General features: G+C 63.0%; 1 protein-coding gene across 1 annotated transcript; it reads left to right on the top strand.

Moving 5' to 3' along the window:
- Nucleotides 1-2,653: 2,653 nt before the first annotated feature.
- Nucleotides 2,654-17,905, top strand: LOC125345089 (sodium-dependent neutral amino acid transporter B(0)AT3-like). The gene is made up of 12 exons (XM_048337331.1): nucleotides 2,654-2,907; nucleotides 3,125-3,265; nucleotides 3,413-3,550; nucleotides 3,940-4,121; nucleotides 9,009-9,119; nucleotides 11,189-11,301; nucleotides 12,831-12,959; nucleotides 13,528-13,684; nucleotides 14,505-14,709; nucleotides 16,206-16,365; nucleotides 16,535-16,697; nucleotides 17,631-17,905. The coding sequence occupies exons 1-12, from the start codon at nucleotides 2,748-2,750 to the stop codon at nucleotides 17,802-17,804; spliced, it is 1,833 nt and encodes a 610-aa protein (XP_048193288.1). The 5' UTR covers nucleotides 2,654-2,747; the 3' UTR covers nucleotides 17,805-17,905.
- Nucleotides 17,906-26,168: the final 8,263 nt, after the last annotated feature.

The following is a 26,168-nucleotide window of genomic DNA, read 5'->3' on the forward strand; positions in this document are numbered from 1 at the left end:
GCGCCCACCTGTCCATGCGTGCATGGCCGGGGTCCCCAGAGGCCCTGTGGGTGTGCCCTCCGCCCTGTCCCCCCGTGTCCCCTGACGGATGTGTTGTTGTGTAAGTCCCGTGTCATTGGGTCATAGCAGTACAGGTTTGTGGTATAACATGTACCTGTCTGAATAAACATTCCTATTTAACGCCGTTGGCCCCAGTGTGCTGTAGACGTGGAAGGATGGGCAGGGCCACGGCAGACTCCGTGAGCCCGGAGGGCAGGTGAGGCTGGCCTCTGGCTCCTGGCCAGGTTCTGGACTGGAGACGTCTTTGAAGAGGCCTTTAGGCCATGGCCTGGGGCTCCCACCTTGGGGAACCTGGCAGTTTGGGGGGCCAGACTAAGACTGGGACGTGGCCAGTGGCAGATGCCACTGCAGGTGACATTCTTGCCCACGGTAGGTGACAGGTGGGCCTTTGGCCTCAAGCTGGGGCCAAGGCCAGCTGGGAGGAGGGGTGAACAGGATGAAGAACCAGGAAGGACAGGAGAATCCTTAAGGGTGCTAGCAGTTGAGTGACTTGAAGTGACTGGGCCCTCCTGGGCTTAGTACTCTTCTCCTGTGATCAGTACCCTCCTCCCATACCCAGTACCCTCCCTCTGTCCCCAGTACTCTCCTCCTGTGCCCAGGACCCTCCCCTGCACCTTCCCCTACCTCTTTTCTAGACTCTTCCATCACTTTTCTCTCTTACTCAGAATCTGTCTGCTAGGTCTGCAATCCAAGCTCTTTGGGAGGTGGAGAAAGGAAGGTCAGGATTTGAGCCCAGTCTGGACAAAGATAGCACAAGACCTTATCTGAGACCTGGGGTGTGGTTCAAGTACTAGAGTGCTTGCCTGAGGAGCAGGAGGCCCCAGTTCAGTCCCCAGCTGGGGGAGGAGGGCGGGAGGGAGGGAAAGGATGTGGAGGGAAAGACCTACAGCATGCGTCCACACAGAGTGGGGACCTGGCGGCTAGCTGGTGTCCACACAGTGGGGGGGACGGGACGAGGGACCTAACAGCGAGTGTCCACACAGTGAGGGGGAAGGGGGACTAGCAGCATGTGTCCACACAGTAGGGAGGAGGGAGACTAATGGGCGTGTGTCCCCTGGGCCTGGCTTCTAGAACTCTCACGGTCGGTTGGAGATCAGAGCCCAGAGGAATGTGAGGGTCACAGGTCCCAGCCTTAGTGACCATGGCTTGGCATGGGGGCAGGGATCCCAAAGGCCAGAGAAGACCCCATGGCACTTGAGGACCCAGCCTGACCCCAGGCAGAGCGAAGACCCCGCCTCCCCCACGTAGCCGGAGGCCCCCCCATCCTGTCAGCTGCTGGGGCCGAGGGGGATGGGCCTCTCTCCACCGCCAGCCCTGCCCTCTAGCCTCCCTTGCTTCCGCCAGTGGGCTGCACTCAGCGGGATCCTGGCTAGAGTAAGGGCCTGGAACAGGTGCGCCTGGGCCGGGGAGGCGGGGGTCGCCGGACATGCTCAGAACAGGGAAGGGACACTGAGAATCCACCACAAAGCCTGCACTCAGACAGCCTGAGGAGAGGGACTAAACACCAGCACCTAACAGAGAGGTGTGAAGAGCAGGACCGCACAGGACAGGACGGACCACACAGGACAGGACGGGCCACACAGGACAGGACGGGCCACACAGGACAGGACGGGCCACACAGGACAGGACGGGCCACACAGGACAGGACGGGACACACAGGACAGGACGGGCCACACAGGACAGGACGGGACACACAGGACAGGACGGGACACACAGGACAGGACAGGACCACACAGGACAGGACGGGACACACAGGACAGGACGGGACACACAGGACAGGATGGGGCCACATAGGCCCGGGACCACACAGGACAGGACGGGACACACAGGACAGGACGGGACACACAGGACAGGACGGGACACACAGGACAGGACAGGACCACACAGGACAGGACGGGACACACAGGACAGGACGGGGCCACATGGGCCCGGGACCACACAGGACAGGACGGGACACACAGGACAGGACGGGACCACATAGGACAGGATGGGACATACAGGACAGGACGGGACACACAGGATGGAACAGGACCACACAGGACAGGCCAGTTCCCGCTGCAGTAGTGCCTATGGCCGCCAATGGGACCCGGACAGCATCCTTGACAGACGCAGTGGACTCACAGAAGTCCACACCATACTGTGCTTGGCACAACCAGTGGTAGCAACAACCACGGCCCTTCAAGGGGACAGCCTGCAGCCCCTGCCCTGTGCCCAGGGGCCTCGAGGGGCCCTGCAGACCCTGCCCTGTGCCTCTGCGTGTGGAAGGCAGACAGCCGCAGGGGCTCTGGAGGCCAGCACCGGAGGCAGGGCGGCGGGCAGCCTGCTGGGAGGCAGCCAGGCACCTGGGCCTTCTGTGGCGTCTCTCGTGGAATGTGAGCCTGTGGCTTGCCACATTTCTTCTTACCGGCGTGCACCCCAGGAACGCCCAGAGAGGAGGTTGCTGAGCTGTGTGACAGCCGCGGCCCTGGACACCGGGGGTGGGCAGCAAAGAGGACAGGGTGACAAGGACCCACTTGGGAACAGGCCTCGGTTATCAATTAACCAACTCCTTTAAACCCAGAAGGACATGTCCCAGGGAGGGAGGGCGCCGCACAGCTCTGCTTCCCGGAGGCTCCGGGGGCTGCCCGGGACCGGCATCGTGTGCGGAGGAGCCCCGCGGCAATCGTCCCCCCGGGGACCCCTCGGGCATGGCGCAGGCCGGGGGCCCGGGCCCGCTGGCGGAGGACGGCGAGGGCGAGAGGCCCAAGTGGGACAACAAGGCCCAGTACCTGCTCAGCTGCATTGGGTTTGCCGTGGGGCTGGGGAACATATGGAGGTTTCCGTACCTGTGCCAGACCCACGGGGGAGGTAAGCAAGCCCGCCGGCCGGCCACGCACGCGGGGGGCACGGAGCCTCGGGGTGCAAGCTGCTTCACGGGTGCCCGCAGAAGGGCCCCCCGCCACGGAGACCATCCCGGGCCTCCTGAGGACCCCCGCATTCCCCCGCGGGGGCCAGGCCGGCCCCAGAGCCGACGGCCGTGCTGCGGGATGCCGTGGCGGTGTCTGCTGACGCTGTGTCCCCACAGGGGCCTTCCTCATCCCCTACCTTGTCGCTCTGGCTTTTGAGGGGATCCCGCTCTTCCACATCGAGCTCGCCATCGGCCAGCGCTTGCGAAGGGGCAGCATTGGGGTGTGGAGAGCCATCTCCCCCTATCTTAGTGGAATAGGTGCGTACCTGCCTCCGAGACCCAAGGTGGGGCGTCTGGGAGGGGAGGGACCAGCAGACTTGGGAGGGTGGCCACGTCGGTCCTCGTGGGGGCGGGGGGGGTATTTTGTTATTCTCGCTGGCTTTGGGGTGCCACCTGTGTCTGCAGGCTTCGGCTGTTTCACCGTGTCCTTCGTGGTCAGCCTGTACTACAACACCGTCCTCACGTGGGTCCTGTGGTTCTTCCTCAACTCCTTCCAACACCCCCTGCCCTGGAGTACCTGTCCCCTGGACCTCAACACCACAGGCAAGGCCACAGAGCCGGGTGGCCCGGGGGGACCGCAGGGGGTGCAGAGGGCAGATGGGGGCTCTGCACCCTCACTTGCGCTCCTGCTGATCCAACCCTTCTCCTCGGTCCAGCCTCTGCTGGGCCCAGGGCCCCCAACACCAGTCCACTCACAGGGAGGCACCTGCATTCTCTCTGACATTGCCCACCCCAGCCTTGGGCCCAGAGACGGGAGGAAGGGTCCAGGACCCCAAAAGGGAAGTGGGGGAAATCGCCCTTCCCTGGTGAGGAGGCAGCTCCGACAGCGCCTCCATCCGGGCCTCTGTCAGGCACCGGGCCCGCGGTGCAGCACAGCTGCGGCTCTTGGGCGGTGCCCCAGGGCCCGCCCGTGACCGCCCTCCTGGCCGCAGGGTTTGTGCAGGAGTGCCAGGCCAGCAGCACCGTGAACTACTTCTGGTACCGGCAGACGCTGAACATCACAGCTGACATCAGCCACGGTGGCGTCATCCAGTGGCGTCTGCTCCTCTGCCTGGTCACCTGCTGGGCGGTTGTGTACCTGTGTGTCATCCGGGGCATCGAGAGCACGGGGAAGGTGAGCCCCGGGCCGGGACCCCTCCCCAGCCCCCGCCCCCCCCTTCCCGGCCCCCTGAGCTGGGCTCACCAGAGGCCCCGCCCCTCTGTCACAGGCCCCTCCTCTACCCTGGTGATGCCCTGCTCAGGACTCGGCGATGTCTGCCGGCCGTCCCAGCTTTCTTTAAGCCCCCTTAGCTCGTCTACCCCTCGCCTATACACATCTCCACCCTGGCAGGGCGGCGTCTGCGAACAACAGCATTTAATCACTTCTCTTTTACCATCTCATCTGACCATCTCTGCCTCTTCCTAGAGATGCTCAGATCATTTACACTGGATGAGAACTCTGATATGGGGAGGTGTGACTCCATTTCTACCTTGTTTTCAGTTCGACCAATCTCGCTCTCTTTCTCCTGGTGAAGTGTTCTAAGTGCTGTTGTAGGACTCCGTGTAGTGGTGTAAGGCTCTGATTGGTGGTTGGGGCCCAGCGGGTGCTGGTGTAGGGCTCTGATTGGTGGTTGGGGCTCAGCGGGTGCTGGTGTAGGGCTGTGATTGGTGGTTGGGGCCCAGCGGGTGCTGGTGTGGGGCTCTGGGTGGTGGTTGGGGCCCAGTGGGTGCTGGTACGGGGCTCTGGGTGGTGGGTTGGGCTCATCAGGTGCTGGTACGGGGCTCTGGGTGGTGGTTGGAGCCCAGTGGGTGATTGGTCACAGTCCATCTTCAATGCTACCCACTCGGTGTGCTTTGACAGCTCATTGTTCTTTGCTTTCTTGTCTTCCCTCCCAGCCTTGGTGGTATTCTCATACGTTTTGCTTACAAGTAAACAGTAGATGATTTTCTCAGTCTTTCTTCTCCCTCTTTCCTCTTTATCTCTCCTCTCTCTCTCCCTTCCTCTCTTCCCCTCCTCCTCCTCTCTCTTGCTCTCTTTCTCCTTCCCTCTCACCTTTTCTCCCTCTCTCTCCTCTCCCCTTCTCTCTCCCTCTCTCTTACTCCCTCTCTCTCTGCCCCCCTTCCTTTCTCTACCTCCTTCTCCTCTCCCTCACTTCCTCTGTCGAGCAACAGGCACCGTACAGGAGGCTCCATGCTGGCCACGCCGTGTTTTGCCCCTTAGCATTCCTCTGTCCTTTTGGTTGGTTTTGTGCAAGGCAGTCTCGCTGTTCTCCAAGCCAGCCTGGATCGCCACCCTTCTCCTTGCGTTCGGGGTGCCGGCACGGGCAGCTTGTGGAGACGGGGCCTCCCTGCTGGCCTCAGGCCGCAGTCCCTGACCTCCGCCTCCACACAGCTAGGCCTGGAGGCGCAGGGCCTGTCCGGGTGATCCTTCCCCTGTAGCGACCTAAGCATGAGAAGCGTGCACTGCCGTTCCCTGCTCCCGTGGCTCCATGACCGCACGGGGCCTTCATGCATCGCGGGGCCCGTGCTTGCCCTTAGGGGCTGGCCGGGTCCCCAGGGGGGCTCTGCCCAGGGTCTGTTCACTTAGGGCTCGTGTGGGGGGGGGGCTCTGCCCAGGGTCGGTTCACTTAGGGGTCACGTCGGGGGTGGCTCTGCACAAGGTCTGTTCACTTAGGGCTTGTGAGGGGGGGGCTCTGCACAGGGTCTGTTCACTTAGGGCTCGTGTGGGGGGGCTCTGCACAGGGTCTGTCCACTTAGGGCTTGTGTAAGGGGGGGCTCTGCCCAGGGTCTGTTCACTTAGGGCTCGTGTGGGGGGGCTCTGCACAGGGTCTGTTCACTTAGGGCTCGTGGGGGGGGTTCTGCACAGGGTCTGTTCACTTAGGGCTCGTGTGTAAGGGGGCTCTGCACAGGGTCTGTTCACTTAGGGCTCGTGGGGTGGGGGGCTCTGCACAGGGTCTGTTCACTTAGGGCTCGTGTGAGGGGGCTCTGCACAGGGTCTGTTCACTTAGGGCTCGTGGGGTGGGGGGCTCTGCACAGGGTCTGTTCACTTAGGGCTCGTGTGGGGGGGGGCTCTGCACAGGGTCTGTTCACTTAGGGCTCGTGTGGGGGGGCTCTGCACAGGGTCTGTCCACTTAGGGCTCGTGGGGGGGGGGCTCTGCACAGGGTCTGTCCACTTAGGGCTCGTGTGGGGGGGCTCTGCACAGGGTCTGTCCACTTAGGGCTCGTGGGGGGGGGGCTCTGCACAGGGTCTGTCCACTTAGGGCTCGTGGGGGGGGGGGCTCTGCCCAGGGTCTGTCCACTTAGGGCTCGTGTGGGGGGGCTCTGCACAGGGTCTGTTCACTTAGGGCTCGTGTGGGGGGGCTCTGCACAGGGTCTGTTCACTTAGGGCTCGTGTGGGGGGGGCTCTGCCCAGGGTCTGTCCACTTAGGGCTCGTGAGGGGGGGGCTCTGCCCAGGGTCTGTTCACTTAGGGCTCGTGTTGGGGGGGGGCTCTGCACAGGGTCTGTTCACTTAGGGGTCACGTCAGGGGGGGGGCTCTGCACAGGGTCTGTTCACTTAGGGCTCGTGTGGGGGGGGGGCTCTGCACAGGGTCTGTTCACTTAGGGCTCGTGTGGGGGGGGCTCTGCACAGGGTCTGTTCACTTAGGGCTCGTGTGGGGGGGCTCTGCACAGGGTCTGTTCACTTAGGGCTCGTGTTGGGGGCTCTGCACAGGGTCTGTTCACTTAGGGCTCGTGTGGGGGGGCTCTGCACAGGGTCTGTTCACTTAGGGCTCGTGGGGGGGGGGGGCTCTGCCCAGGGTCTGTCCACTTAGGGCTCGTGTGGGGGGGCTCTGCACAGGGTCTGTTCACTTAGGGCTCGTGTTGGGGGCTCTGCACAGGGTCTGTTCACTTAGGGCTCGTGTGGGGGGGCTCTGCACAGGGTCTGTCCACTTAGGGGTCATGTCGGGGGGGGGCTCTGCACAGGGTCTGTCCACTTAGGGGTCACGTCGGGGGGGGCTCTGCACAGGGTCTGTTCACTTAGGGCTCGTGTGCGGGGGGCTCTGCACAGGGTCTGTTCACTTAGGGCTCGTGGGGGGGGGGCTCTGCACAGGGTCTGTCCACTTAGGGCTCGTGGGGGGGGGCTCTGCACAGGGTCTGTCCACTTAGGGCTCGTGTGGGGGGGGGCTCTGCACAGGGTCTGTCCACTTAGGGCTCGTGGGGGGGGGGCTCTGCACAGGGTCTGTCCACTTAGGGCTCGTGTGGGGTGGGCTCTGCACAGGGTCTGTCCACTTAGGGCTCGTGGGGGGGGGCTCTGCACAGGGTCTGTTCACTTAGGGGTCACGTGGGGGGGGCTCTGCACAGGGTCTGTCCACTTAGGGCTCGTGTGGGGGGGGCTCTGCACAGGGTCTGTACACTTAGGGCTCGTGTCGGGGGGGGCTCTGCACAGGGTCTGTCCACTTAGGGCTCGTGGGGGGGGCTCTGCACAGGGTCTGTCCACTTAGGGCTCGTGTGTGGGGGGGCTCTGCACAGGGTCTGTCCACTTAGGGCTCGTGTGGGGGGGGGCTCTGCACAGGGTCTGTTCACTTAGGGCTCGTGGGGGGGGGCTCTGCACAGGGTCTGTTCACTTAGGGGTCACGTCGGGGGGGGCTCTGCACAGGGTCTGTTCACTTAGGGCTCGTGTGTGGGGGGGCTCTGCACAGGGTCTGTCCACTTAGGGCTCGTGTGGGGGGGGCTCTGCACAGGGTCTGCCCACTTAGGGGTCACGTCGGGGGGGGGCTCTGCACAGGGTCTGTTCACTTAGGGGTCACGTCGGGGGGGGCTCTGCACAGGGTCTGTTCACTTAGGGCTCGTGTGGGGGGGGCTCTGCACAGGGTCTGTCCACTTAGGGCTCGTGGGGGGGGGCTCTGCACAGGGTCTGTCCACTTAGGGCTCGTGTGGGGGGAGGGCTCTGCACAGGGTCTGTTCACTTAGGGGTCACGTCAGGGGGGGGCTCTGCACAGGGTCCGTTCGCTCTAGACCTGTGCTCAGCCAGCTGCAGAAAGTAGGACGCCCTCACGCAGGCCCCCACATGGACAGGGCGATGGTGCTAGTCCAAGAGCAGACATCATGGGCGAGCGTGCCCTCGGGCCCTGAGCACACACTCGGGCAGCTCTGCGAAGGCCCCGAGTGCAGCCCACAAGGGACGTGCGGAGACTTGCACATCATTTACCTGTGGGTCCCCGGAGACCCGAACCTGCCACACCCAGCCGTGGGGGGGGGGAGCAGCTGTGTGGGGGGAAGGAGGGGTGGGCAGTGCAGCCAGGCCCCTGCCTGCAGCCAGCCGGAGTGTCAGGGTGAAGAGAGGGGGAGAGACAAGGTCCTGGCCTGGAGCATGGACAGCAGCGAGGCTGGGGAGGAGGCCCACCAGGGAAAGGCCAGAAACAAAGATGCCCTGGGATACAAGGAGGCCTGAGGAACTCTGGAAGGGGGGAGGCCAGGCTGCAGGGGGAAGGGGGGGTGGGAGAGGAGGAAGGGGCTGGAGCAGAGGCTAGGAGATGAGGAGGAGGCCAGAGCAGGGTAGGACAACTGATGTAGAGGTTGGGGAAGGGGAGGGGGAGGGTAGAGAGTGGAGGCTGGAATACAGGCTGAAAAAGGGAAGGCTGGAGAGAAGCATAGCCCGGGCCTCTATCAGGGAACAGCCCCTGTCATGGGGGTACCTGTCCTGGGGGTCCACGCCCATCCAGCTGCCCCCTGCCTGTCCCGGGGGGTCCATGTCTGTCTCAGATATTCCCCTGCCTGTCCTGGGGAGTCCATGCCTGGTCCAGCTGCCCCCTGCCTGTTCCAGGAAGTCCATGCCCATCTAGCTGTCCCCACAGAAGCCCAGTGGTGAAACTGACAGCAAGCATGAGGTCCTGAGGAGCCCAAAGCAGGACCTCGACCCCAGTGCGACCCCAGCCTGCACCCACACACCACATCCGAGATGTGGCCCCGGAGGCTTCCTGCCCACCGCTCCCCCCCCCCCAGGCTTTCCTGGTGACCGCTGCCAATGCCTCCATGTCCCTACAGGCCATCTACTTCACCGCCTCCTTCCCCTACCTGGTCCTGACCATCTTCCTCATCCGGGGCCTGACCCTGCCCGGGGCAGCGGAGGGCCTGACCTACCTGTTCACTCCCAAGGTGCGTGGATCCCGGCCTCTGGGAGCTCATAGACGGCGGCTGTTGCGCTGCCTGGGGAGGCCAGGCCGGGCAGGTTGTGCCAGGGAGGGGGCGGGCTGGGGGAGGGGCTTGGAGTCCTGTGGTCTGGGACAGGTGGACGTTGGCACCTGTGGAATGGGCTTGGGTTCAGGGGATAAACTGCCTGGGAGCCCGGGGGTCACTCCCCTCCGGCAGGAGCTACACCCCTGCCCGGCCCCTCAAAGTTGGCCTATCTCCAGTGCTTCATACCCTTCTAGGCAACCCCAATTTGCGCAGGGTCCCAGGGCAATGCACCCCCCTGGGCGTGAGGGAACCTGGGCAGGGGGGCTGCCGCGGAGTGTGGGTCTGCCCAAGTCCCTGGTGGCAGCCACACCAACAGTTCCTGCCTGAATGCTCTGCACCGCCGCACCACCAAGCCTGGAAAGGCCTGGAAAGAAAACTGCACCACAGCCTTGGCCTGCACGCTCTCCTGCTTGCCTAGCAGAGCCACCAGCTTGTCAGCTACACCACAGAGCAGAGCCATTTCATACCACCAAACCACGGAGCAGACCCACGCCATGCCACGGACCACAGAGCAGACCCACGCCATGACACACACCACAGAGCAGACCCACGCCATGACACACACCACAGAGCAGACCCACGCCATGCCACGGACCACAGACCAGAACCACGCCATGACACACACCACAGAGCAGACCCACGCCATGCCACGGACCACAGACCAGAACCACGCCATGAAACGGACCACAGAGCAGAACCACGCCATGCCACACACCACAGAGCAGACCCACGCCATGACACACACCACAGAGCAGAACCACGCCATGCCACACACCACAGAGCAGAACCACGCCATGCCACACACCACAGAGCAGACCCACGCCATGCCGCACACCACAGAAGAGAACCACGCCATGACACACACCACAGAGCAGAACCACGCCATGACACGGACCACAGAGCAGAACCACGCCATGCCACACACCACAGAGCAGAACCACGCCATGACACACACCACAGAGCAGACCCACGCCATGACACACACCACAGAGCAGACCCACGCCATGCCACACACCACAGAGCAGAACCACGCCATGCCACGGACCACAGTACAGACCCAGATCCTCCTCCACATCACAGAACAGACACACACCATGACACACACCACTGAACAGACCCCCATCATGACACAGACCACAGAGCAGACCCACGCCATGACACACACCACAGAGCAGAACCACGCCATGCCACACACCACAGAAGAGAACCACGCCATGACACACACCACAGAGCAGATCCACGCCATGACACACACCAGAGCAGAACCACGCCATGCCACACACCACAGAGCAGACCCACGCCATGCCACACACCACAGAGCAGACCCACGCCATGCCACGGACCACAGAGCAGACCCACGCCATGCCACACACCACAGAGCAGACCCACGCCATGCCACACACCACAGAGCAGACCCACGCCATGCCACGGACCACAGAGCAGACCCACGCCATGACACACACCACAGAGCAGACCCACGCCATGCCACACACCACAGAGCAGACCCACGCCATGCCACACACCACAGAGCAGACCCACGCCATGCCACGGACCACAGAGCAGACCCACGCCATGACACACACCACAGAGCAGACCCACGCCATGCCACACACCACAGAGCAGACCCACGCCATGCCACGGACCACAGAGCAGACCCACGCCATGACACACACCACAGAGCAGACCCACGCCATGCCACACACCACAGAAGAGAACCATACCATGTCACAGACCACAGAACAAATCCATGCTTTGCCACAGGCCACAGAACAGACCCACACCAGGCCACAGACCACAAGATAAGGCTCACTCCTCATTCATGGCATAGAACAGAATCAGTCCCCCATCCCCTGAGCACCCCTTGAGGTCTGTTCTCTCATGTGGTTGCTTACTTGTGAAAGCCCCAAAGGAACCCAGAGAAGGTTCTAGAAAAGTTGGACAGGCTGGGAGGTGTGGTTTGCTGCATGGGCCTCCCTGTCTCACTCCAGATGCGAACTCTTCAGAATCCCCGGGTGTGGCTAGACGCAGCCACCCAGATTTTCTTCTCTCTTTCACTGGCCTTTGGAGGTCACATTGCTTTCGCAAGCTACAACCCACCCAGGTAGGTGTGGATGAGCTACCACATGCTCGGGTAGGTGTGGACAAGCTACAGCCCACACAGGTAGGTGGCCAGCTGGGGTGTGGTGCTGAGCCACTTGCCTGAGACAAAGCAAGCGCTTCTTCTTAATCTTGGAGGTCACTCTGCGGACCAGATAATCTGTGTGAACTTGGGGTGGGAACTTTGTGCTGGGCCTAGTGACATCCCAGCCATCCCCAAAAGACAGTGTGGTTGTCACCCGAGGATGGGTAGGGCAGGCCTGGTAGCAGCATCCAGCATCTCCCAGGAAAATCGATCATCATCCCAGGCCCATAGCTCTAATTGTTGTTTGGTTTTGGTTTTGTTGCCAGTCCTGGGGCTTGAACTCAGGGCCTGAGCACTGTCCCTGGCTTCTTTTTGCTCAAGGCTACCACTCTGCCACTTGAGCCACAGCGCCACTTCTGGCCGTTTTCTATATATGTGGTGCTGGGGGATCGAACCCAGGGCTTCATGTATACAAGGCAAGCACTTTACCACTAGGCCATATTCCCAGCCCCCATAGCTCTAATTGTGTCCATCTGAGGAAGCCATCAGAAATGATCCAAGAACAAAGGTTATATATGAATTGAGCAGAACAATGGAGACAAGAGCTTGTGTGCCACTGTGGGTGGATTCAAAGAGGGATTAGGCAAGGGGAAGTTATTAGAGGCAAAGATGAGGAGGGTTGCACAAGACATTTGACACAATAATCCTTGGCCACGGTGACTAACAATCAGGATGGCACCAGCCGTGACCAGACGGTGGCTGTGCAGATGTCCTCATAGAAGTGCTTCCTGCATGAGGCCCTAGTGGCTTCTGTGGGACTGTGGGTTAACCGTGCAGCTGTGATCCTCATTCCAGCTGACAGTGCTCTCAGCTTGCCTTCATACTGGGCACGATGCCAGCAAAAATGCCTTCCGTGCAAAGGCCCTAACGGGATCCACTGACCTCGATGTCTCCTGCTGTGGCCGGGGCTGCTCCGTGGGGCCCTGTGCGCTCAGCACTGTAAAGTGCCACCCACCGGCCATCAGATCCACAGCCAGGAAGCACTGCACTGGACTTCAAGCCAAGGAACTTCCTGCACTTGGCAGCCTTACTGCCCCCTACGGGGCAGGTGGGTGGGTGCCTGAGGCTGAGGTGGAAGCCCCTGGCTGGCTACATTCTCCAGCCATCTTCAGAGACAGATGAAGGGGCCAGGGCCTCAGAACAACTGGGACTGGCACTCAAGAGTGCCCCAGTGTGCCCTTCTCCTTAGGGACAGGACAGTCCAGAAGTGCAGCCATGTGGCTCCCTGCTGCCCTGTCTGGGCCTCTTGGGTTTCAGCCCCTTAATCACCTTGAACTGAGCCAGCACCGGGAGGGGCTGGGAACCTGGGGGCGCAGGGAGCACCCGGCCAGCTCTGTGTTCACAATGGGATCCCCAGCTGGGGAAGGGCCAAGGAGGGAAGGGCTCCACGTCACCCCAGGCTGGGCAGGCTGTGGGCCCGTCCGTGATGAGCTTGTGCTTGTGCCCAGGAACAATTGTGAAAAGGACGCTGTGGTCATCAGCCTGGTCAACAGCTTGACGTCCCTGTATGCGTCCATCACCATCTTCTCCATCATGGGGTTCAAGGCGACCAATGATTACAGGAGGTGCCTGGACAGGTGAGCCCAGGTGCTGACGGCCTCACGGGGCACAGTGACAGCTGAGTGCAGGGTCTTTGCGACTGGAGCCAAGGTGAGGACTGAGCTGAAGTCATCCTACAGTGGGGTGCCCTAAGCCCAGTGACAAGTGTCCTTAGAAGAGACAGAAGAGGACATGCAGGGAACAGCAGGGGGGACACAGGAGACGGGCTGTGGTGTGGCCATGACTGTAACAAGGCCGTGGGCAGTGAGGCGGCCACGGGCTGAGGGGCACCCCCAGTACCTCCGGGCACTAGACGAGGCAGGGACCCTTCTCAAACAGCAGCCATTCTGCCCCCAGGGGGACTTGGACAAGGTCTGGAGATGGTTTGGGCTGGCACTCACCGAGAGGTCCGGGAAGAGATGTCCTGGCATCCAGGGGCTCCTTGGCATGCTACTGTGCCCAGGCCAACCTCCCAGGTGTCCATGGAGCCCCAAGGGGAGCTGCTGGGCCCGAGCCCTGTTCGGGCATGCTACCGCTTGCACAAGCATTTCCTGGGATGTGTGCACTGCCCAGGCCGTGCTCACCAGCCTCCTTCCACCCCTGCAGCAACATCCTCAGCCTCATCAATGAGTTTGATTTCCCAGAGCAGAGCATCTCCAGGGATGACTACGTGACTGCGCTCAAGCACCTGAATGCCACCTGTCCCGAGAGAGTGGCTCGGCTCTCCCTGAAGGCCTGCCACCTGGAAGACTTCCTGGATAAGGTAGTGAGTGGCGGACAGGGTAGTGTGCGGTGGATAACGTAGTGTAAGTGCAGTGGAAGGATGGAGCAGTGTGCACAGGATGGGGGCTGTGAACAGGCGGGGTGCTGCAGTGGGAAGATGGGGGGCTGCAGTGGAAGGACGAGGAGCTGCAATGGAAGGATGGGGGACTGTGCACAAGACGGGGATGGTGCGCAGGTTGGGGGGCTGGCGTGGGAGGATGGGGTGGGGAAGGGGCTGTACACAGGAAGACAGGAGCCAAGCAGGGTCAGTCTTGAAGAAAACGGCCGGGGGGGTGGGGGTGGGAAGCGGGAGTGTTTCCCTCAGACCCACGCCCAGGCAAGGCCCGGGGGCCGTGAACTGCAGGGACAGCCAGAGCTCAGGTGGCCAGTGGATTCCTGGGACCCAGAGACAGCGGGGGCGGATGGCAGGCAGGAGGCAGGTCCTCCCGCCGGCCCCGGGAGCCTGGCGCCCCTGCTCACCCTCTCGCTGGTCCCTTACTCCCGTCCCTTCCCTCGGAAGTGACCCCGTGAGCTGGGCTCACACCTAGAATCCTAGCCACTCAGGAGGCTGAGAGCTGAGCCAGCCTAGGCAGAAGGGGTCCCGAGACCCAGCGCTCCGCTCCACCAGCAAGGAGCCGCGTCCCGGCGGCCGCGCGTCCACCTGGAGCCTAAAAGCCAAGTGAGCGCGCGAGGCCCCGAGTTCTAGCCCCAGGGAAGAAAGCGGCAGCGCCGCGGTGGCCCGCGCCCGCGGTGCGCCGGTGGGGCGGGCGGGGTGCCCGTGGGGTACAGGTGCGCGCGCGTCTCGCGTGGCTGTGTTGCAGAGCGCCTCGGGCCCCGGCCTCGCCTTCCTCGTCTTCACGGAGGCCGTCCTGCACATGCCGGGGGCCTCCGCCTGGGCCGTGCTCTTCTTCGGGATGCTCTTCACCCTGGGCCTGTCCTCCATGTTCGGGAACATGGAGGGGATCATCACGCCGCTCCTGGACATGGGCGTCTTGCCCAGAGGCCTCCCGAAGGACGTCCTGACTGGTGAGCGGCCGGTGTGGGCGGCGGAGGGCCTGGCGCCCGGCTCCCGTCCACTCGGGGCCTCGGCCCGCGGGGCCCGGGGCGCCAGGCCTGGCCCCGCCCGGGAGGCCGTGCCCGCCAGCCAGCTCGGCAGTCCCCGCCCCCCAGCCCCAGAGGCGGGAGGGGGCCGCCCGCGCAGTGTCCTGCCAGACCCTGACCCCGTACACCTGCTCCCCCCACGCCACTGGGGCCCCCCACGCCACCCGGGGCCCCCATGCCACTGGGGCCCCCACGCCACCCGGGGCCCCCACGCCACCCGGGGCCCCCACGCCACCCTGCTCCCCCCACGCCACCAGGGCCCCCACGCCACCCGGGGCCCCCACGCCACCGGGGCCCCCCACGCCACCCGGGGCCCCCACGCCACCGGGGCCCCCACTCCACCCGGGGCCCCCACGCCACCCGGGGCCCCCACGCCACCCGGGGCCCCCACGCCACCCTGCTCCCCCCATGCCACCCGAGGCCCCCACACCACCCGGGGCCCCCACGCCACTCGGGGCCCCCACGCCACCCGGGGCCCCCACGCCACTGGGGCCCCCACGCCACCCGGGGCCCCCACGCCACCCTGCTCCCCCCACGCCACTGGGGCCCCCACGCCACCCGGGGCCCCCACGCCACCCTGCTCCCCCCTCGCCACCGGGGCCCCCACGCCACCTGGGGCCCCCACGCCACCCGGGGCCCCCACGCCACCCGAGGCCCCCACTCCACCCGGGGCCCCCCCACGCCACCCGGGGCCCCCACGCCACCCGGGGCCCCCACGCCACCGGGGCCCCCACGCCACCCGGGGCCCCCACGCCACCGGGGGCCCCCACACCACCCGGGTCCCCCACTCCACCCGGGGCCCCCCCACGCCACCCGGGGCCTCCACGCCACCCTGCACCTCCCACTCCGCCCTGCACCTCCCACTCCGCCCGGGGCCCCCACGCCACCTGGGGCCCCCACGCCACTGGGGCCCCCACGCCACCCGGGGCCCCCACGCCACCCTGCTCCCCCCACGCCACCGGGGCCCCCACGCCACCCGGGGCCCCCACGCCACCCGGGGCCCCCACTCCACCCGGGGCCCCCCCACGCCACCCGGGGCCCCCACGCCACCCGGGGCCCCCACTCCACCCGGGGCCCCCACGCCACCAGGGGCCCCCACGCCACCCGGGGCCCCCCCACGCCACCCTGCTCCCCCCATGCCACCCGAGGCCCCCACGCCACCCAGGGCCCCCACGCCACCCAGGGCCCCCACGCCACCCTGCTCCCCCCACGCCACCGGGGCCCCCACGCCACCGGGGGCCCCCATGCCACCCTGCTCCCCCCATGCCACCCGAGGCCCCCACGCCACCCGGAGCCTCCACGCCACCCTGCACCTCCCACTCCGCCCTGCACCTCCCACTCCGCCCGGGACCCCCACGCCACCCGGGGCCCCCACGCCACCCGGGGCCCCCACTCCACCCTGCGCCCCCCACTCCTCCCAGGGCTGGTCTGCCTGCTCTGCCTGCTCTGCTCCACCTGCTTCACCCTGCAGTCGGGAAGCTACTGGCTCGAGATCTTTGACAGTTTTGTGGCGTCTCTGAACCTGCTTATCTTTGCGTTCTGCGAGGTGGTTGGAGTCATCTACGTCTATGGAATGAAGCGGTGATCTGCACTTCCCTCCCCTCCCCCCCGCATAGAGCCCTCCTCTGGGGTGGGGGGACCCTGCAGCGGCCCCCACGCCAAGCACGCTCTGGCGAGGGTCCCGGGCTCGAGCTGGGCTGGAGGGTGGCGCACGGGCCTCGCCGGGGGCCCAGAGTGTCCTGTGCCGCAGGTTCTGCGATGACATCGAGTGGATGACGGGCCGGCGGCCCAACCTCTACTGGCGGGTGACATGGCGGGTGGTGAGCCCCGTCCTGCTGCTCGGCATCTTCCTGTCCTGCGTCATCCTCCTGGCCCAAAGGCCGCCCAGCTACAAGGCCTGGAACCCCCACTACGTAGGTCTCCGTGAAGCGTGGGGCTCTGGGGTGCTCCTTGCTCCCACAGTCCACTCGGGGCTGGGATAACCCACGTGGGCCTGCCTCTGTGACAGCAGCCTGGACGTGTGCGGTGGTTGGGACCCTGGGGTGTCCGTGGCTGGCTTTGCGGAGGCCTGGGCTGTGGCTGCTCCGGCATCCCGAGCGACTCCGTGACCCCAGCAACCGGGGGCGAGGCCTCCGTCGGCAGGGTGTGGACCCGGTGCACAGACTGGTGCCCATCCCAGGCCCCTTGGGCCTCCCCAGGCCCTGTCCTCACTGGACTGCCAATGGCTAGGGGACAAGCAGCCCCACTCTGGTCATTCTGCACCGCTGACTCGTGGCAGAAGGCACTTCCCATCAGTCACGTGGCTCCGTGGGCTTCACATCTGTCATCGTGGCCACGTTGTGGCTTTCCAGAACACACAGCCTGTGGGCTGGGCCCTGCCACTCCTTGCCACATACCTGCCTTCTCAGGAGCAAGAGCCTGAGTCCTCTCCAAGTCCTCCCTAGAAAGGGAGCCCTCCACAGAACAGCAGGCCAGAGAAGACATGGCGACAGTCTTCTGGAGAATTCCATGAGCACCACCCCATTCCTCCACATATTCCTTTTCCATTCAGTCACAGGAAGCACCCAAGGTTGGGTGGTGATGAGGCCATGTCAGAGGAGAAAGCTGGGGCCCAGGGTGGAGACTAAGCAGACCAGTGGCCCCAACACCAAGGAGGAGCTGGCCGGGACCATGGGGGTCCTGGACACTTCCCTTCTGAGATAAAGGAGTTCCTGCCCCTTTATCTCAGGAAAAGAGGAAGTGAAGCTGTAGCTTGCTGCGAGTTCAGAGTGGGCAGCCTCCCTCCACTTGGGCTGGGGGCTGGCCTCGCCCAGGGCCCCCCTGAGCGTGCCTTCCTGTCTCTGCAGGGGCAGTTCCCCTTGCGGGAGGAGAAGTTGTACCCGGGCTGGGTGCAGGTCACCTGTGTGCTCCTGTCCTTCCTGCCTGTGATGTGGGTCCCAGCCATTGCGCTGGTCCAGCTGCTGGCCCGGTGCAGACAGAGGAGGAAGAGCACTGGGCCAGACCGAAGTCTGAAGCTGTGAAATGGCGAGGCCGGCTGGGGCACCAGGCTGGGCAGAGGGCTGGGAGGGGCTCCTGGCCTGTGGCTGTTCAGATCATTACACGTTCCCCACCACTGATGCCTTGTGCTCCCTGGCTCTCTGCGGATCCACCTCACCCTCAGAATGGAGGACAGAGTCCACAGGGATTCATAGGTGCCGGGACTCCGGTGTCCAGCCCTGGGGTCGGAGCATCTGGATGACTTGACATTCTATCAGCTGAGTCCCCTAGGGCACCCATGGGAACCCATGCTGGCTGGGGAGGGTGTGGTCGCTATGGTGACAGTGTCCCCGCTGGCTGGGGAGGGTGTGGTCACTATGGTGACAGTGTCCCCGCTGCCATCCACACTGGCTGGGGAGGGTGCGGTCGCTATGGTGACAGTGTCCCCGCTGGCTGGGGAGGGTGCGGTCACTATGGTGACAGTGTCCCCGCTGGCTGGGGAGGGTGCGGTCACTATGGTGACAGTGTCCCCGCTGGCTGGGGAGGGTGCGGTCACTATGGTGACAGTGTCCCCGCTGGCTGGGGAGGGTGCGGTCACTATGGTGACAGTGTCCCCGCTGGCTGGGGAGGGTGCGGTCACTATGGTGACGGTGTCCCCGCTGGCTGGGGAGGGTGTGGTCACTATGGTGACGGTGTCCCCGCTGCCATCCACGCTGGCTGGGGAGGGTGCGGTCAGCACAGTGACGGTGTCCCCGTGCGGCCATTATGGCGATCGTGTCCCCGCTGCTATCCACGCTGGCTGGGCATCAGAGTGGTGACGAGCAGAGCTGGGAACTCATTTTAGATGCGAGGCCTCCACGTTACAAGCAACAGGAATCTAACCTCAGGGCTGATCTCTAGGAAAAGGGCCAAGCTAAAATGTGTGCTCCCTCGGCACAAAGACACCCCTAGTCTCCACCCAAACCCATCTGGGGCCCCAGAGGGCCAGATGCACAGGACAGCCTCCCCGCCTTCCCACCAGGAGCCACGGGCCAAGGGACTCCTGGTATTATTTACAACAAATATGGTGGTGCCATTTTTATTTTCTCAGTGTTAATTTTAGTCAAGAAGGTACAGAAGAGACGGATAGGGTGGCTCACACCTGGAACGCTGGCTAGTTAGGAGGCTGAGATGAAAGATGGCCATCCAAGGTCAAGCCAGTCAGAGAAATTAGAGACTCCTTCTCCACTTGAAGCTGCCACAGTGGCAGGTGGGAGGCTAACACTCGTGGGACTGTGGTAGGAGGTTAACCCTGGAAGGAAAGTCCAGGAGATCCCATCTCCATGGGAGGAAAGCTGCACATACATGATCCCGAAACACCTGGGGGCACAGGAGTAGGCAGACCCTGGCTAAGGTGCATCCCTGGTGGGAAGAGAGCCTGTTCTAAAAACAGGGCTGCAGGTGAGGCTCTGCCGGGCCACGTCCGCCCAGGACGCATGAGGCCTTGAGGATCAACTCCAGCCCCTCCAAAAAGCAGAAGGCCAAGCTGGGCACTGATGGCTCAAACCTGTAACCCTAGCTACTCAGGAGGCTGAGATCCAATGGTCACGTTTCAAAGACAGCCAGAACAGGAAAGTCTGTGAGACTCTCATCTCCGGTGCAACACCTGAAAACTACAAGCGGAGCGGTGGCTCAGAGTGGTAGAGCGCTAGCCTTGCGCCACAGAGCTTCAGGGACAGTGCCCAGGCCCTGAGTTCAAGACCCATGACAGACCAAAAAGGCTGCTTAGTCAAGGCTTCCTCTTTCTCAAGGTCAGGGTGACAGTGACTCTGCCATCAGTCCCCCCTGCCAGCCACGTGCAAACCCTAGGAGCCGCGGGCAGGATCACCTGCTCCCAGCAGCACTGCGGACCAGGGCCAGCTCTAAATAAAGCAGGGGTGCTGGGCACGGAGCCCACATCCCCCCATGGCTGCTGGTGGCCAGAGCAGCTTGGTGCAGGTCCTGGTACCTCATATATATATATATAAAACCTCACTGGCCGTGCAGTGCTGGCCGTGGTGCTGAAAACCCAAGCTGGCAAGGTGTCCGGGCGGGAGGGGCGTTGTACTTGGCGTCAGTGGGATGGGGTACTGTGCTTGCTTCCTGTGGGGAGCCATCCTTGCCATAGCAGCTCAGGCCCCAGGGTAAACAAAGGCACATCTGGGGCTATCTGCGCGCCAAGCCACGGAGCAGGACACCCGAGTACAATACCCCATTCCACGGACGCCAACCAAGCACACCATCCTAACCCACCGTGACACCGGCCACAGAGGCATGGAATTGACGGCAGGGTCCCTGCCCCAAGGGCCCAGGCACGCGGAGACGCCCTGCATGGGCCCCAGCACCTCAGGTCACGCCCTTCCCCATGCCTGTCACGAGGGACACGCGTGGGGTACACGGAGGCCCACTGGACAGCGGGGTGCGCCTTGCTCCGCCTCGTACTCCTTCCCCACGTGAACCCACGGAAACCGCTGTCGCCACCAGCCTGTCTTTCCTCAGCCACAAAGCAAAGGACAGTCACTGGCTCTCAGAGCTGGCTGCCACCCGAAGACGGACTTGGAGCTCAGCCAGGTGCGGCTCACAGGATGCCCACTGCTCAGAACCCGCAGGCAGGCAGGCAGCCTGTGATTAGAGTGAAATGCGCCCCTCTCTAGTGTCTGGACACTAACCTGCACGAGCTCCCCAAAGAACGTTCTAGACGAGGACCAGGCTGCCACCACCGTCAGTGTGTTCAGAAAGCAGGCATGTGAAGCGGGGTGCAGGCACTCTGGAGCCGCCCCACGCCCCTCCTGAGCCTGGACAGCCTCTTGCTGACCCCACAACGATGGGTAGTTGCCCACAGCAGGACGTGACCGGCAACCCGACACAGTCTGCGGCTGCCCCAAGTCCATATTACGTCGCATAGACACCGAGGGGGCTGAGTGGACCCCGGTCACCAGCCCACGGCACCTGAGGTGTAGGACGTCGCAAAGCAGGACGTCACAAAGCAGGACGGGCTCCTCCCGTGGGAGCACGTAGACCCTATCCGAGCAGAGTGTCCTGCCCAGCCACTGAGAGGAAGGGGCGGAGGCAGAGTGGGGCGGGGGCCATGTGACTCTCCACAAACTTCACTGCCCAGGGAGGCAGCTGTGGAAGTAGTGGGGAAGGTGGACAGGAGGTGGTCCGACGGGTGAATGAGACACAGACAGATGTGGGTCCAAAACCCAGCAGAGGCCTGCCCACCAAGCATGCAAATGCTTCAGGGTCACGACGAGCTGATTCCTCAGCACCTGGGAGCCAGCAGCTGGCCACCATTCCAGGAGGTAGTGGACAAGGCCCAGCAAGGGCCTGGGCCTGGGCCATGACCACGCCCTGCATAAAGCACCGTCATAAAGCCTTCTTGTCCCTCAGGCTGGCCAGGCTGGACGGGAACGACCGCAGTGGCCAGACTAGAAGACCTGGACCGCGGATCATTTCCCCTCCCAGAGCTCAGTGCTGACTGGGACGCACAGAGCGGCTGCCGGCTCCGGATGGACGGAGCCTCCACGGGCCTGCGAGGCACACCTGCTCTCCTCTGCACCCCTCGGGCTCTGCCCTCCCGCCCAGCTCCATCCTCTAAGGCTAGGGCTGTCTGCAGGTGACTGTCTAAACCCTGGAGTCTTTGGGAATTCTACATCCCAAGTTCTCAGAGCAGCGGCTCAGACAGGTCCACCGCCGCCGTAAGGCAGCGGCCCCTTCCCACCAGGGAGACCTCAACCCATGGCTAAGAACCATGAACCTCCAGTTGGGTGGGCTGGGGACCCCCAACTGCAGATGGCAATCCAGGCACAGCGTGCCCACTGAGCACGCCCAAGCCCCAATCCTTCAGGTCTGTGTGAGGCAAAGGGCAGGCCGTGTAGACTATAGACGTCTGGAACACAGAGCACGGCTGGGAGACCCAGAAATGCGCCACAGCCAACCGTCCCGAGTCTAAGACTCACTGTCAGGTCCTGTCCAGTTAGAAGACGGGTATGAATGTTTTCTCTTGATCTCCAGGCTCTGATTAGTTTTGAAGGGGTGAGCACAAAGTGACTCCATTTAGGATGTGACACCATCCCCTTACACCTCTCCATGATCCCTTGTCGCCAGGACTAGCTTTGTCCCAGGTCTAGGTGCTCATTGCTGGGATAACTTGTTCCAGCTGGTGGCTTGTTTTTCTGTCAGTTGTGGGGCTTGAACTCAGGGCCTGCACACTATTTCTGAGCTCTTTTGCTCAAGGCTAGCACCGTGCCCCTTCCAGCATTTTGCTGGTCAGAGACAAGAGTCTCAAAGGGACTTTTCTGCCTGGGCTGGTTTTGATCTGTGATCCCCAGATCAATTGAGTCTTTTGCCACAAGTCCCTTTTTATTCCCAATTGAAGCAACAAGATCAACAGAGCTTTTAAGCAGGGATTACTTGGAACTTGTTAAAAACAGAAGTTTGACCAATAAATGCTTGCAAGAGTAACTTATCCCTCTATGGGCCTGACTGTTGTAGAGGATGAATCTGTCATGACAAAACTCAGTAGATATGATGGGTATTTAACTGAATATAGCACTTTGGGATACTACTTGAGATTGAAACCACTATATCCAAGGCAGCTTACATGGCCAACAGATGTTAGACACATTTGTTTGCAATCAAATCTGATGAGCTTCTTTGCAGCTTGACTTTAAAACAGTCCCCCATTTTCTCCTTTGGCCTGTGGAGCCTGTTACCAGAAAGCCTTTCAAATGGTTTTGGTCAAGAGATACATTATATATGTTCTTGATACATTGTATATTGTATATATGTCTACCTAACCTAGAGAAGAGATAGAAAAACAGGACGTAAGATATCACAAGAAATGTACACACTGCCCTACTATGTAACTGTACCCTTTTTGCACAACACCTTGTCAAAAATTTGTGTTCAATTAATAAACAAATAAATTTTTAAAAAAGAGATACATTAGCCTACACATGGACCTTTGAACACTTGCCAGAAGGGTGGGGTCGCACGGAAACCCAGCACGTGGCCAAGAAGGCAAATTTCTGGACAAGTCACGATGGTAAGAAAACTTGGTGGAGCTTTAAGTAAGCAAGCAGACAAGCAGATAAGCAGAAAGGCAGGGCGCACAGCAATAGTGTGGGTGGTCTCGAGGAGAAAGAGAGAGAGAGACGGAGGGAGGAGGGCAGAGAGAGAGAGAGAGAAATGGGGAAGGGGGAAGGGGAAAGGAAAGTGACCTCCTACAAGACAAGGGAAGTTACCCTCCGAGGAGATGGCTGAGGCTTAGGAGACGAGAGACAGGACAAGCAGGGAAGCCCGGATGCACAGAACCTCTGGTCATTTGCCATTGGGGTGGCAGAATCTATGGCAATAAAAATAAGGCATTTTGAGTTTACGGATCCTTGAATGAAAGGATACCGAGGGCGCGTGGGAGACATCCCAAAGGAACGCCCCGGCTTGGAGGGGAACAAGAACTGCAGGGAGGGGAGCTGGTGGGTGTAAAGAGGCTTTGAGCGGAAGGTGTCCCTGTCCACCGAAATCTCTTACGAGTCAGGTTCTCGATTCAGGCATCCCTGAAATGGGAAGTGTCTGGCCGAGGAGGTGCAGGGGCTCCTTCTGGCGCCCCATCGAGACGGAGCCAGAGGGCCTGTAGGAAGTAGAGGGGAGACAGTGTGACGGATGTGTGGCCGGCCACGGCAAAGCAGGTCTGGCGTGGCTTTTCAGGTCTGTGGAGGGGTGGCCAGGAGGGGAATGAACTGAGACAGCGGGTGGAGAGTCCAGGGACTCCCGACAGAAGCCCCTCCCGGAAGTGCGCACCATGCCGTAGGCTTCCCCCACACGACCCAGGCAGGAGAGTTTGTTGGGGGGAGAGCATACTGCGGGCCTGTCCAAGATGCAGGGTGCATGGGTGCGAGGGAGGTGGGGGTGGGGGAGAGGGGGAAGGAGAGGGGAAACACGGAACCCGACGGACGGTCCTGCAGAGGCCAGCCATTTTCCTTCCTTTTGTCGGCTGGGCCCTGTGGGCATGAGAGTTGCCATGGAGGTTTAACTGGATAATCAAGAGCTTCACAAGCTGAGCCCTAGCAGAGCGAGTTCCCTTTATGGGTTAAATGCTCCAGCAAGTGTGCAGGTGTGCCAGGTTACAGGGACAGGATGCTGGAGCCAGAGCCGCTACCAGTGCATGCCCAGCCCACGGAGCCACTCAGCTCACGCCCAGCCCGAGGGAACCGAGGGAGCCACGCAGGAGACCCTCACTGCGCATGCCCCACCCCATCTGTTACTGAAATGACAGCCACGGGCCTGGTGTGCCCTGTCTCGTGCAGAGCCTCAGCCCACACTCCGGGATCCCCACCCTGCTCTGTCCCCATTGGTGTCCTCTGCCCTGGGCCGGGTCGGCCCCACTGGGCCAGCGGCCAGAGCCCCAATGCTCCACCGCACAGCGGCTCCAGGTGCCCGAGGGCATTCGCGACGGCTCCCTGGACTTGGATCTGCCATAAACGCAGCAGCAGGCTTCGTCACAGGGCAGCGCCACCGGCCCAGGATAAACAAGGCAATAGCCAGCTGCCATCAACTCCGGGCACGAGCCTACCGGGCTGCCTTAGGACCTGGCAGTGCACAGTCTCCACGGCTCTACTGGGCAGCAGCTCCAGAAGCTCTCCGAGTGCTCACAGCAATGCAGAGGTCGCCTAGGAGTCTCTGCAGCAAGCCCGGCTGGCCAAGCCAGCCTCCACCACCCCGCAGCCCCGGCCAGAACAGCACATGCACCCATGCCGGAGCCGGAGTCGGGGGCTTGAACTCCTGGCTCCAACTCACTTGGCTTTTTCCACTCAAGCCTGCAGTTGAACCATTACTAACTTTTCTGCCTAAGCTGGCTTCAAACCTCAATCCTCAGATCTCAGCCTCCCGAGCAGCTAGGATGACAGGCGCAAGCCAGCGGTGCTCAGCTCCGCCGGAATGCTTCAGTGTCCGTGTACAATGGTACAAACAGAGACGGTTTAGCTTTAATTGATGGTTCTGTTTGTGAGATGAAGTCTCAGGACAGCCCAGGCTGGACGTGAGCTTATAATCCTCTGCCTGGGTGGCCTGGGTGATAGACCTCCGGTCTGCTTCCTCGCTCCCCGCCCGGCCCGCCAGGCCCACGCTGTGATGCGGGGCATGGACAGTGTGGCCTGGGCCTCGGGCTGACCGCACCCTCTGCTCTCAAGGCAGCCATGGTGGGGGCTTACGGGGGTTCTGTCCACAGGATGGAGCCCCCACCCACAACAGCACCCCATGGCCTCCCTGCCATCCGCTCCGGGTGGCGAAAATGGGGGTGGAGGGCAGCTGGGAGGACTCTCGGCCTGTGGGCCAGGTTCCCACTGCGCCACCACATCTCCTGAGGGTCCTGTAAGTGGACTCTGCCTCCTGAGGACACGAGGGAGGACACGGAGCCCACCCCGGGAGGACACGGAGCCCACGCCGGGAGGACACGAGGGAGGACACGGAGCCCACCCTGGGAGGACACGAGGGAGGACACGGAGCCCACCCCGGGAGGACGAGGGAGGACACGGAGCCCACCCCGGGAAGACACGGAACCCACCCCGGGAGGACACGAGGGAGGACACGGAGCCCACGCCGGGAGGACACGAGGGAGGACACGGAGCCCACCCCGGGAGGGCACGAGGGAGGACACGGAGCCCACCCCGGGAGGACGTGGGAGGACACGGAGCCCACCCCGGGAAGACACGGAGCCCACCCCGGGAGGACACGAGGGAGGACACGGAGCCCACCCCGGGAGGGCACGAGGGAGGACACGGAGCCCACCCCGGGAGGACGTGGGAGGACACGGAGCCCACCCCGGGAAGACACGGAGCCCACCCCGGGAGGACAGGAGGGAGGACACGGAGCCCACCCCGGGAGGGCACGAGGGAGGACACGGAGCCCACCCCGGGAGGGCACGAGGGAGGACACGGAGCCCACCCCGGCAGGACACGAGGGAGGACATGGAGCCCACCCCGGGAGGACACGAGGGAGGACACGGAGCCCACCCCGGGAAGACACGGAACCCACCCCGGGAGGACACGAGGGAGGACACGGAGCCCACGCCGGGAGGACACGAGGGAGGACACGGAGCCCACCCCGGGAGGGCACGAGGGAGGACACGGAGCCCACCCCGGGAGGACGTGGGAGGACACGGAGCCCACCCCGGGAAGACACGGAGCCCACCCCGGGAGGACACGAGGGAGGACACGGAGCCCACCCCGGGAGGGCACGAGGGAGGACACGGAGCCCACCCCGGGAGGACGTGGGAGGACACGGAGCCCACCCCGGGAAGACACGGAGCCCACCCCGGGAGGACAGGAGGGAGGACACGGAGCCCACCCCGGGAGGGCACGAGGGAGGACACGGAGCCCACCCCGGGAGCG

This window comes from Perognathus longimembris, unplaced genomic scaffold, assembly GCF_023159225.1.
Source record: "Perognathus longimembris pacificus isolate PPM17 unplaced genomic scaffold, ASM2315922v1 HiC_scaffold_5290, whole genome shotgun sequence".
In the NCBI taxonomy this organism is placed as follows: domain Eukaryota; kingdom Metazoa; phylum Chordata; class Mammalia; order Rodentia; family Heteromyidae; genus Perognathus; species Perognathus longimembris.